Source organism: Vulpes lagopus, chromosome 1 (genome assembly GCF_018345385.1).
Source record: "Vulpes lagopus strain Blue_001 chromosome 1, ASM1834538v1, whole genome shotgun sequence".
NCBI lineage: Eukaryota > Metazoa > Chordata > Mammalia > Carnivora > Canidae > Vulpes > Vulpes lagopus.
Genome location: NC_054824.1, coordinates 134,073,786 through 134,087,607, shown reverse-complemented (window position 1 = coordinate 134,087,607; position 13,822 = coordinate 134,073,786). Strand labels below are relative to the sequence as shown.

Here is a 13,822-nt window from a genome sequence, read left to right as displayed (position 1 = left end):
CCCTTGAATCCTGAAAACTCTGGAAGGCACATGCATTGTTATCACCTTAGGTTTGCTGTATAGTCAGAAATCTACCCATCTTCTGTTGAGACACTGGAGGAGCACTTCTGCTGTCAGATCTCTTTGTGTTAATCTTACCTCAAAGGCTCAGTCCCCTTATGCTGAGAGTTTCCTATTGTAAACTCATCCACCAGGGCTCACAGATCTCTGGAGACCTATTTCTTCTCAGGATTTATTGCTTTTAGATCTCTGTTTCAGATGTTTTCCATATAGAGATAGCCTTGCATCAATTCCCTCAGCTGGACCCTAACAAAGTCCAAGGTCTTACTAATCCCAGGTTGCAAAAGTTTCCAGCGATGGTGTCTCAAGAGAAATAGTTTGGAGTTGGGAGAGAGGAGATTTCAAATCCTTGAGAATACCCTCTCTCAATTTCTCCCACTATCCCCCAACTCCACTTCTCTGTCCTCTCAAAAAGATGGTAACAACTGTAATCATGGACATAGAAAATTTCAAACTCTCATATACTGCAGGTTAAAATGCGAAATGGTACAGTCACTTTGGAAAACAGTCCAACAATTCCTTTAAAAGATAAATACAGAACTATCAAATGACTATGCCCCAACAGTTATACTCCTAGAGGTGTATAAGAAATGGAATAGAAATGAAAACAGGTCCACATAAAAATTTGTACACAAATATTTATAGAAGCATTATTTATAGCAATCTAAAGGTGTATGTAACTCAAATGTTCACCAAGTTAAGCACTGATAAATAAAATATTGTGTATCAATACAACTGAGTATTATTTGAAAAACTGATACATGCCATAATATGGATAAATCTTGGAAACTTTATGATAAGTGAAAGAAGTCAGCCACAAAAGACTACCTATTGTATTATTCCCTTCTTAAGTAATGTCCAACATAAGCAAACGTATATAAGTAGGAAGTAGATTAGTGGTTACCTAGGACTGTTGAAAGGTTGGGGGAAAAGGGAAGGGGGCAGGATACTAAAGGGTACAGCATATCTTTTTAGGATGATAAAAATAACCTAAAATTAATTGTTCACACAATTCTTTGGACATACTAAAAATCACTGAATTGCATACTTTAAATAACAAATTATATGAATTATATCTCAATAAACCTTTTAGTAAAGAAGAAACTACAGATAAAACCAATTGGTTAAAAAAATAGCTAGATTAATTGCTGATTGTAGTAGTAATATTTTCATTTTTTCTACTTCCATGTTGTGTATTCTATTTTGTGTATATAATTGATATATCCATTTTACTGTTGATAGACATTAGTGCCCTTAAATCAAGGCTACTCTGAGCATTGTTATGCATACCCCTGGCTGCATATGTATAGCATTTCTCTAGGGTAGAAAGGTAGGAATGAAATTACTGCATAATATGTTACACACATCCTTAATTTTACCAAGCACTATCAAAATTTGCTATGAAGTTAATATTTTCATTGAAGATATATTCAAATAATTATATTGAAATCATTTTTAATTATATTGTAAGAACTTTATTTGTCCCTCAGTTTGAAACTATAACCTGAGGCAAAACCTGAAAAACTGGTAGAACTGTGAAAGCTGAGGTCTATTGTACGCATTAAGGATATTGAGAAATGTATTGTTATTGACCATAAGTGTATGTTTAGCTAGTTATTTCTATAAAATAAGAAGAGCAAGCATTAGATTTCAAGGGAACCAGTGAGTAGTTTATGATGAGAGAGTGGATGCTGAAAAAGAAGATTTTTAGAATTTAGATTATAAAGAGAAATAGAGATCAAATGGTATTTTGAGGGGCAAAAAGGGGTGAGCGTTTTTTATTGTGTAAAGATCTGCATAATCTAGAGAAGGAAGAGAAGAAAGGTGTTAGGTATGAAAAAGGAATAATTAATGAAGTGAAGCTCCTGTGAAGCACCAAGTTAATAGAAACAAGACTATAGGTAAAAAGAGAAGTCGGCAAAAATGATGAGTGGGGCATGTCTTCTTGTAAAACGAGAGAGGAATAGCAAAGTAAGAGTGGAAAAGTGGATAGTTGTTGAAGGAGGAGTTCATATTTTATAGCACTGTAACTTAGTGAAAGAAAGAGTATGTGTGCATTTGTTGATGTCAATATGTAAATGAGCATCTTCACAGGAAAGCTCTTGCGAACAAACTTGAAAATATTAGAATTAAGAATTCGTTAAAGATTTTACTCAATTGGTTTTATTTATTTAAATAGTCTATCATTTGGTCCAACTCAGGAACCACTCCCTACTATAGTGCTTTTGTTCTAATAGCTCAGCGTATTTATAGTAAGGTTTTGGAGATTTTAAAATTCTGATATATCTTTAAGGGTACCTGGGTGGCTCAGTAGTTGAGTGTCTGCCTTTGGCTCAGGTCGTGATCCCAGGGTCCTGGGATTGAGTTCCACATCAGGCTGTCTGCAAGGAGCTTCCCCTCTGTCTCTGTCTCTGCCTCTCTTTCTGTGTCCCTCATGAATAAATAAATAAAAATCTTTAAATGTTAAATAATAAAAATAGGGATCCCTGGGTGGCGCAGCGGTTTGGCGCCTGCCTTTGGCCCAGGACGCGATCCTGGAGACCCGGTATGGAATCCCACATCGGGCTCCCGGTGCATGGAGCCTGCTTCTCCCTCTGCCTATGTCTCTGCCTCTCTCTCTCTCTCTCTCTGTGACCATCATAAATAAATATTAAATTTTAAAAAATAAATATTAAATAATAAAAATAAAATTATGACTTATGTTTAGATCATCACTTACTATTGTATGGCCTTGGACAAGAGTCTTCACCTCTCTGATAAGTAATTTTAACTTTACATGGGGATAATAATATCTCACTGAAATGGTTGTGGAGTTATTAATGAGGTAACACAAAAGCATTTTGCAAATGCTATAGCATTTGTATGATTTACTGTACGATTTACTTCTTTGTTCTTTTTTGTAAGTTATGGCCTAACCCTCTTTTCCACTTTTCATAAATGAGATCTTGCATTGCTATCCAGTTGTTTCATTCACGTAAATACAATTTTTCTGATAAGAGGTATATCTAACAGGTTCAGTAATTAAAGTGAGACTATTTGACTTGCTAACCAACTGATTGACTTCATAACAAAAGCAAGGATGGAGCAGAAAGTATGAAAGCACAGATTTCTTGTATGGTACCAACAGTCTATATGCTATAGACGTCCAAACTGTTGCATTGAGTGTGGGCAGGTCTTTAAATCCATTGTAATGTGCCCTTATCAAATAACACAAGTGGCATTCAGAAAAAAAAAAAAAAACCCGCATTTTAATTGGAGAGAAAACATATGCAAATACAAGCATATAAATAAAAATACAAGAGCCACATAATTGTAGAAAGTGGTATAAGAACCTCAGGGAGGAAAGTGCCATTGTGGGCTGGATTTGAGATGAGTTTTAAAGCAGTGGTTCTTCAAATTTTATTTAGACTTATATTCCTATTTTCCAACCTAAACAGATCATCTCTTGTTGGAGTAAAGGATAAGGCCTCAGAGCCCAGGGCTTCATTTCCTCCTCACAAATCCTTCTTCCTGTTCCCAGCAATCCTATGTAAGACCCTATGTAAGGCACCTCTGAAGAAGCCCAGGTTACACTGAGAAATGGAGAAGGGTTGGTTTGAGGGGGAAAGAAGATAAGTGAGAGACTTTGAGTATATGAAAAAAAACAAATAATAGGGAGAAAACTAGTGCAGGTGACACTGGAGGGAGGGCTCTTGCTCCACTGGAGTTATGGGGTGATAGTGTATGTATTGGGAGCAGTGGAGGTAAATAGCATGGAGCTCCGCGGAAGAGTTAAATCATGGAGGGCTGTAAATGTTATGCTTTAAAATCCTGCACATTAGGAATTTGATATATAGACTAAGACCTCAAGGCATGATCTTGGTTCATCCCTATACAATGTCTACTACTACATCTTCTTTCCCTTAATTGTGTTTCTATGTTTTGTCACATATTTCTGAGGAGGTGGGCTCTGTATGGATAACGGGGGCATGTGTAATTTATAGATATCATTTTCAGAAATCCTATGCAGTCATGGAGATATTTCAGTGGTTCAGAGCTATAAAAATTAGCTCTTTATTGCAAAGACTTTGAAATCCCTTCTATATAAGCATTGAAGAGTTATTTGGTTTTCTTGAGCAGTGGAAAAATAATGAAAAAGTTGTAAGAGAACTTCCCTCATAGGAGGCAGGGAGGAACTCTGTAGTCTTTGTATGCAAATTTGTGTGTGTGGCTATAGGTGTTTGCATGTTTGCATATATTTGTGCTCTATATTTTAAAAGAGCTGTAAATTGGGTACTCTGCATGGAGTTTCATCCTCCCAGGTTAACAAGATAATTCACTGGAAGTAAATAGGATAATTTGGAAAGTTTTATTGCCTCTCAAATGAGATAATATTGAGTTAATTATGATGTCATATCATCACAAGATTTCATAGATTATGGAAGAGCTGACATAATGTCTCAAAGCACCTATTCTACTCATGAATTTTAGCTGGTGCCTTGTGAAAATTTAGCTGGGAGTGAACATAGTCACATACATACAAAGTCACATACATACTATACATACATACATACCCAAACATACAGTCTCATTAAGATTCCTACACATAAGGCTGGTGAGTCGAAGTTTTCTGAGAAGTAGCATTGCAGTGGTGGAAGAATAAAACTATACCAGCCCACACTGAAAAGTAAGTGAACTTTGCCTAAAAGGATATAAAATGTTAGCAGAATAAACATTATACACCTACACACAAAGATAAGGAAAATTAATCTAAGAGCTCATTATTTCTCAGCCCTGTGATTTTAAAAGAAAATTCTGAAATTCTCAGTATAAGCTCCCCCATGGGTTCCCTATTGGAATAAAACAAATGGCAATAGCAGGCATTATTTTAGTCCTTGGAAGATGGAAGTGAGGAAAATCTTAATGAGTCTTAATTGTGGGTGATGATGGTGAGAGGTAGGTAGCAGAGACATTGCTTGTGAAGTCGCTCCTCTGGCTAGAAAACCTATGTGTGAGAGCAAAAATCGAAGAGACTACTTTTGTTTATTCTTGACAGTTAATTAGAAAAGGAAGTAAATCTTCTTTTAAAAGACATAATCAAAATTTTCTCTAGTTAGTGGGGGAATAAAATCATACTATCTAAGGTGAAGAGAGACTCATCAGTACCTTTCTCTTTCAAATTCCAGAAGAGGTCAAAATCTTCCAATGATTCTTTGTAATGTCAAAACTCAACCTTAATAATAGTGGCCTCATGCAGGCAGCTCTGCATACAAAAAGAGGCTAGAAAGCTGCCAGTCAGGTTTACTTCTCTCTGACTGAATGAAAGCACACAAGGGCAGGCAAAGTTTCTTTGTTGGAGTGGAGGATGGAATTTGAAATATCTTCACTCATTTAAACTAACAGAAGGGGGACAGTCCTGTGAATTAGTGATTACTGTAAATTATTGAACAATCTTTTGAAAATTTCATTCCAGAATGTCTATACACACTAAGGGTTAGATGGGCACTAAAAGACATGCTCTTATAAAGCAGGTTCATGGATTTACTATGGATATGTTTTAAAGAATATGTTTTATTACATTAAAATAAATATTGGAGCATGAGCTCACTAATCAAATGACTGTCCTTTGAAGACATAGTTTATAAATGAATAGATAATAGCCATTTGGGGGAATGTATCAATTGAGTATTTTTTGATTGGCATGAATCATAAGCTCCTCTAGACAAAAAAGAAAGCACTTTTTGGGGAACCTGATGGCAGAGTTGGTTAAGTATCCAACTCTTGGTTTCCACTCAGGTTGTGACCTCAGTCAGGTCACAAGATCTAGCCCTGCATTGGGTTCTGCACTCATCAAGGAGTCTGCTTAAGACTCTCTCTCCCTCTCCCTGTCATGCTTTGTGTCACTCCCTCTACTCTCTCTCTCTCTTAAATAAATAAGTAAATATTTTTAAAAAGTCACTTTCTAAATCTTAAGTGTTTTGTACATGATATGGCCTTAATTGTACCCCACCCTCATTCACATGTTGAAGTCCTAACTCCCAGAACCTCAGAATGTACTGTATTTGGAAATACAGTCTTTAAAGAGGTAATTAAGTTAAAATGAGGTCAATACTATTGTCCCTAATGCTATAACTAATCAAATATAAATGGTGTCTTTATAAGAAAAGAAAATTAAACATAGACACATCCAAAAGGAAGACCCCATGTGAAGACACTGGGAGAAGACAGCCATCTATATGCCAAGGAGAGAGAAGACTCCGAAGAAGCCAGTCCTACTAACACCTTGATCTCATACTTCTAGCCTATTTATGTTGTTTAAGCTACCTAGTCCCTGGTACTTTGCAATAGCAGCCTGTTATGGACTGAATGATTATGTCCTCCCCAAAATTCATGTATTTCAGTCCTAATCCTCATGGCTATATTTGGTGATGGGTCCTCTAAGGAAACAATTAGAGTTAAATGAGATAATAACAATGGAGCCCTGATCTAATAGTATTCATTCCCTTATAAGAGACATCAAAGAGCTCTCTTTTGTTTTATCTCTCTGAGCACACACAAAAGAAGCGGTCATGTTAGCACATAACATGATAGTTGCTACCTACAAGCCAAGAGAAGAGTCCTTGATCTTGGATTTCCCAGCCTACAGGAATGTGAGAAATAAATCTCTGTTGTTTAAGCCACCTAGTCCATTGTGTTTTGTAATGGCAGCCTGAGCAGACTAATACGCAGCCCTAGTAAACTAATGCAAACTATATATGAAAATTTCTGTTTTTGTCTTGGGTCCAGTCCCAGTCTTCTCCCAAAACTCAGGAACTGGATATTATATAAATGTATTAATAAGTTTTTTGTAGAAAGTAAATTAAAAAGATAATTTAAAATGAAATTAAAAAGCCACCTGGGTAGTTCAGTTGGTTAAACATCTGACTCTAGATTTTGGCTCAGGTCATGATCTCAGGGTTGTGAGATTGAACCCATGTTGGGCTCCATGCTGGACATGCAGCCTGCTTAAGATTCTCTCTCTACTTCTCCCTTTTCCCCTCCCCCTCCAAAAAGAGAAAAAAGATAATTAATCACTTAGTACCTATATTTTGAATAGTAATATATTTTCTGTGACATTACATTCCAAAAATTCTTACTATAATGTCCCTATTCTCAAAGCTTTTAAATTAGTATTGAATTTATTTTATGAATTTTCATTAATTTAATAATTATTTTAATCATTGTACATATGTTTAACTTTATTTCATATTTATAATTGTTATTATTAATATTAACTAATATTACAATATATTTACATTTTTATAAACTTTTCAAAGGACTTATTTTTTTTTTTTTTTTTTTTTTTTTATCCAAGCCAAACTGTATCCAGCTTTATTAAAGATACTTTTCATAAACAATCATGGTATTTCAGGCAGGACATGGGCGGACGATCGTTAACAGTATACAACAACTTTCAAACTCCCTTCTTCAATGGACTACCAAAATCAGAAAGCCACTATAAAACCCAATGAAGTCTTCATGTGATGCTCTGAACAGGGAAAGTTTAGAGTGAGGGTTGACAGTTCACATTTAGCATGTTGTTTAACAACTTTTCACAAGCCGACCCTGACTTTCAGGAAATGAAATGAAAATGGCAGAATTATCAATCTGAGGATCCACAAGCTAAAAAAAGGAACTCTTTTGAGGGACGCCATCTCAGTGGTGACACCGTAAAGTCCAGATTGCCTGACAGACTGGGAACCATTTCATGGGATCAGGTTCCAACAGGTCTCTGGGTTTAAGGGAGTCAAGTCTATGTTGAAGGCAGAGAGGGAGAAGAGGACATAAAAAAATGAATTTTAGTTTTTCCACACCACCAAGGTGGCTCATGTGTGTCAACATCAAGGAATCCCTCCTCCTGGGAGCCAAGAGGAAGTTTCTCAAAACTAGAAGGGGAAGGTGTTTTTCCCTCTTGTTATCAATGTAGCTTCGGAGATATTCTATTAGTGACATATGCCCTTCCCCCAAAACAACAATGAAGTGTTCCGTGTGCTAACAACATAGCTTAAAAAAAAAAGTAAAACAAAATTCTGCATTTTTATAAAACTTGATAAAAAATAGTATTTCAAACTGTACAGTCACCAGAAGTACACAGTTATCAAAAATGCACACACTTCACTTGGCATCTCCAGCACCTTCAGCTTTCTGTGCCTGGTCTGTTTTGGCATCTCCATTTTCTGCAGGGTTATTTCCATCCTTGCCAGCATCAGCTTTCCCCTTTTTCCCTTTGGGTACCTTCTCTCCCTTCTTTGCAGGGGCCTTTTTAGGCTTGGGCTCTGGCTTTGGAGGAGCAGGTTTAGCAGATAACCTTGCAGATCTTCTCTGTGGCTCATCCTTCACCTTGGCTTTATCTCCTTTAGCATCCCCTTCAGCCTTTCTCTTGGGCATGGTGGCGACGGCGGCGGGACGTAAGCGCTGGACGCGGGGATGCGGCGGCACGCGGGCTTTGGCCGGTCCGGGGGTCGTTCTCGCCTCTTCTTCTTCCTCAAAGGACTTATATATGTTAGTTATCTCATTTACATCTGTCAGAGGCCTGGAACACAGATGCAGAACAGTGTCTACATTTTACCTGTGGGAACTTAAATTTGGAGCAGCTAAGTAACCTGCCCAAAGTCTTAAGGGTAGGAAGGAAGTACACTCACTGATCACAGCAGTTATATTGAAGGGAGATGGCAACCTTGATGGAAATTAGGACTTAAGTCATCCCCATAAGGTTTAGAATCGTTTCAGGATGATCTTCTCTAGTTATTGCTTATATAATTATAACATCAAAAGTAGTTATTTAAAAACAACATAATCAGAAAAGTGACTGTTAAAAGATAAAAGTATAAAATAAAAAGAGTGAATCTAGCTTTTTGAACTCCAGACATCATTGATATCACACATTCAGTAGCCAATCCAAGTCCCCTCTGCTCTCTCCAAGGTGGTACTGGCAACATTTTTAAACAGTCTGAACATGGAAAGACCTTCCTTCCAACATCTCCCTAGGTGTGATCGTTGAACAGGTATATGGTCATCATGAAGAAAATAGGGACTCCTCATTCCCATTGGCACAAATACTGCTTTGGAGAACAGAATAAGAAGGAGACTAGAATAACTGGAGTACTCCAACTGACCACTTTCTGGATAACAGATATCTCTTTGTTCTATAGCAAGGAGGATTTTCTCAACACACTTCCACACAAATTTTCTGAATTCTAAGGAATTCGCACCCTTAATAAGTTACAGTACTAGCCACAGTGGGAGGGCACAATCCCTGTTCTCAAGAATTTCACCATATAGTTATAGTAACAGTATTAACACATTGTCAGAGATAATTTGCAATCCAAGCAATATTCAGCACATGCCCAAGAAAGGTATAGATGTTCACTGGACTTCAATTCTCAGCCTTTAATGGACTACCAATAGCAGCCTACATGAAAAGGAAAGAGAGAGTAGAGTAGGTAATTATTCTTAGGTAGGATGTTAGCACCTGAGATTTGTAACTGTGGTATGGGTCAGAGGATTTACAACTGGCTCTCAAATGTAGCTGCAAATTAAAATCAATAGGGGGGCTTTGAAGAAATTCAGATTCCAGAATTCTGGACAAAATAAAGGCATTTTGGACTCAGATACAATACCATCCATAGTGGTATCATGAATGAGGAAAATGATTTTAAAAAAGAAAATCTGTGGGACACCTGGGTGGCAGCAGTTGATCATCTGCCTTTGGCTCTGGGTGTGATCCCAGAGTACCAGGATCAAGTCCCATATCAGGCTTCCTGCATGGAGCTCACTTCTCCCTCTGCCTGTGTCTCTGTCTTCTCTCTCTCTCTCTCTCTCATAAATAAATAAAATCTTACAAAAAAAAAAAACTGTGACCAAACAAAAATAAATCAGAATAAAAGTCTCAGGATGAGAGAGAACAGAAGTTTCAACATAAGAAAAAACACTGAGTAATGCACAATAAATCTAAGTGAATATGGAGGATATGAAAGACAATTGTACTAGAAGGTTTAAGTAAGGATTACTGAAGTGACTCAAGAATAGTGTGAAACTAAAAGTTCTACACTGTCAAAACAATAATATTGAAAGAGAAGTATGAAAAAGCAAAATGTATTTTGAACATCTCTTTCACAGTGATGGTGAAAAAAGGTGCAAAAAAGGTGAAAATAGTTTAACTGCACACATAAAGAAGACAGACTTCTTGCAAAAAGATCCAGGAATCTGAAGTTTTGTAAAGTTTGCCTGGTGATTCTCATGAGAGTAATCAGCAGGCAGGCTTTTGGAAATCAATGATTTAAACGGCAGTTCCTGGAGCTAGAAATAAGCAGCAAGCTGTATGTCAGTACCCTCACTCCTATTTGCCCGCATTTTCTAGAGCAACTCGAGACAACTGGATGAAAAGACTCTTCTGCCTTCATGCCAATTCCATTAGGTTGAACTTCATGGAACGCAATAAAAGAGAGTTCTGATAGATTGACTCTGAAGATTTTATATACTTGGACTTTGATTTTTTTATGAAAAGTATGAATTGTATTAGATGAGTTGTAATATCATTTACAGCTTCAAATTTAAATGAATTTATACAGCATTATAAGTTATATTGAGGAATGGTATTTAGAGGAATTACAGAATACCGTTCAGGAAATAATCAGAAGCCCATCATCTAGATAATGAGACATGAGCAGCCTGGATTGAGGGCAGAAGGCATGATATTATTTCTCCAAGTCCCTCCTATTCCTATAATGCTTTGTTCACCTTAGACGCATAATAAATACATGTATTTTTAAATAAGTTAGTGAGTCCATGAAAACAAAGTTCCTTGGGTATACCTTGGGAAATATAAGAAGAAATCAAATCAGAAATGAAATAATTTAGTGCTACTATAAGCTGGTAACCACTGACTGAGAGGTCAAATCTTAAATTTGAATGTCTAGAATAAATGAATCAAAACGGATTTCTCTGAAGGCTTGCTGAAAACAAAATAGAAAGGAAACAGTGACAAGGGGAACAGAGGGCAGAATGAATAAAAAATGGAGGTGAAGTTTTATGATAATTTTGTAGTCATAAAGTCATCAAATCTCAGGTTTGGCAAGAACCCCAAAGGTCATTCCTGCCAATCACACATATAATGCTTGAAAACCCTAATTTTGCTCCCCTCCAGTGAGATGACTCAGAAGATAATTCTTTTTAACAGAAAAAGCAAAAGCAAATAGAATTGAGGAAGTTCTACTTTGCTTCCAATTTCCATCCATATTTCATGATGAAAACTAAGCTGCATATACATATATACATATACATATATATACACACACACACACACACACACACACACACACATATATCCATCTATCTGTATATATATTCCTGAAAAGCACTGCTAGTACTTGAATTTCTTGATCCAAACAGAGTTTTTGGAGTTTGGTTTGTCTTAGTCTTTATGAAAAAATTGTCTTAGGAACTGGTAAAATAACCACAGAATTGCTTTTCTGACTGTGTCTACTGTGAGGTGAATTCAGGGCAACATCTAATTCATCACTCAATCACATCTGACAGAAGGATTTCAGTGGTTTACTAGGTCCCCGGGGACTTCAGTTAGTTCAGAACAAGTGCCTCCAAACACCCAAAGGGTCTAGGGGTTTCCTTTTTCCCAATCAATGTCTATTTGTTAAAGGTTATCTTGGGGAAAGTTAGGAAGAAGATTAAAGTGTGACACTTCCTCAAAGGAACTTAGTCTTATTTTAATTCAAGAAGCTCTGGATCTGTGAACTGACTCAGGACTGAATACTGGATAAGAGGCCATTATTCTCTATTATGTAAGCTCAATGAAGGATTCTGTTCACTAGACATAAAAGTTTTTGTTTACGCAGATTTTCTTAATTCTGGCTGCTATAAAAAAATATCATAAACTGGGTGGCTAAAAAATTTATTTCTCACAATTGTAGAGGACAGAAGTCCCCAGTCAAGGTGCCAGCAGATGTGGTGTCTGGTAAGACCTGCTTCTTGATTCATTGATTATGATCTCATTGTATCCTCATGTGGCAGAGAGCAGAGAGTGGAAGCAGGCTCTCTTATGACTCTAATGGGGCATTAATCCCATTTATGAGAGCTCTATCTTCATGACCCAATTGAATCCTAATTACCTTCCAAAGACTCCACTTCCTAATACCATCCCACTGGGGGGGTAGGGTTTCAAGATAGGAATTTTTGGGAGGCACAAATCAAGTAGGCACTAAGTGGCATGCCCATTTATTTTGCTTTGGGAACTCCATCAAATTAGCCATTGTGAAAAGATCAATCTGCTTTGATACCTCTTCTCACCAGTGACCTTTTTTATTAACCATGAACACCTGGTACTGTCACTTGGTCTCAGCTGATCAAGGTTCCCTCAGATTCACTGAAGTAACCGAGCTGAAGTCATTGGCTGTATTTCTCACATTGACTATCAGTCTACAAGTAGTTACTTGTTGATTTGTAAGCTGAGGAATTTCCCAGGTAAAATCTGAAATTGACTCCCATTCACAAAGGGTGAGGAGAAACCAAAGAAAGAGGCAGACTACTCCAGATTGGCAGATGTCAGGTTTAATAAGCAAGTTATCTTACATACAGGGCTTGTCTTGGGTGGCTTCAAGATGAATAGATATCTGTACCTGCTCACTAGAATCTTAAAAGTTTATATAGATGGCTTAAGTGAGTCCAGCCACACATTCAGTCCAGATGGTCTAAACACACTGCTCTCTCAAGGTTGAGCTTTTGAAAATACTTCCTACTATGGGAGTGGGGGGCAGGACATACATTCTAAGGACAGAGATGAGGATGAGGAGCTTCTGATTGCTCAGGTCCAGCTCTTGGGTCAACCAGCAGTCACATCCTCTCAAAGACCCTTCCAACCCTTAGTCCAGTCATTTCACTGATACTGAGGCTTATTTTTGAGGTATTTCCTAATACCAAGGTGAAGAGAAGGTGGTCTGGGCTCTCTTGGAGAAGTAATCAGAGGGATGGTCACACATAATAAATTCTGTCTACCCAAATCTTCAGATTTCTTCCTCTGTATTAAATGAAGAAATAAATATGTGGCATATTAATTTAGTTAGGGCCACCAAATTTTAAACGAGCTAACTGAGAAAAAAAGTTGAAGGGGAACCTTTTGCAGATGTTTGTGCTCACATATTCCTCAGAATCTCTGCTAAGAATATTCAATATCTCTAAATTTATCCTGACCATGTCCTTCCTTCCTAGATGTATACTACCCTCAGCACGTTTTTTCCCCCAAACCTTTCTTAAGTAATATAAATTAGCAAAACTAGCATTTATTTTGTAACTAAGCTCTCTCTTCTCCAGTTTGACTTTGTAATAGGCAGCCTTGGCCTTGCAGGGATCTGTCCTTAGTAATATGTTTTCTTCATTGGGAGGGTGATGGGGGTTCTAATGGGAGTTAGCAACCCCATGTGAAGTAACTAAATGAGACAATGTAGGTAGTTATAGGACTTGTTATATCAGAAAGGACAGAAGGAACTGATTCTGATTCTGCTAGCAGTGGAAACTCAGTAGGGTCTGGGGGTTGATAATAAAGATCATATAAATCCTTTCAAACAGTCCTCTTCTAGTATTTAGATTTATACTTTTTTTCTACTCAATTTTTTAACTTTCATGTAGGAAATCTGACAAGAATATGAATTCAACTTGGATTGTAATTCAGCAACCCAAAATAATGTTTATGAAGGTTTTGTTTTTTGTTTTTTGTTGTTTGTTTTTTGGCATA

At 37.0% G+C, this 13,822-nt stretch overlaps 1 protein-coding gene across 1 annotated transcript; it reads right to left on the bottom strand.

Moving 5' to 3' along the window:
- Window positions 1-7,394: 7,394 nt before the first annotated feature.
- On the bottom strand, window positions 7,395-8,556 carry LOC121490096 (non-histone chromosomal protein HMG-17). Its single transcript, XM_041753750.1, has one exon. It carries the CDS (start codon window positions 8,464-8,466, stop codon window positions 8,194-8,196), a length of 273 nt encoding a protein of 90 aa, XP_041609684.1. The 5' UTR covers window positions 8,467-8,556; the 3' UTR covers window positions 7,395-8,193.
- Window positions 8,557-13,822: the final 5,266 nt, after the last annotated feature.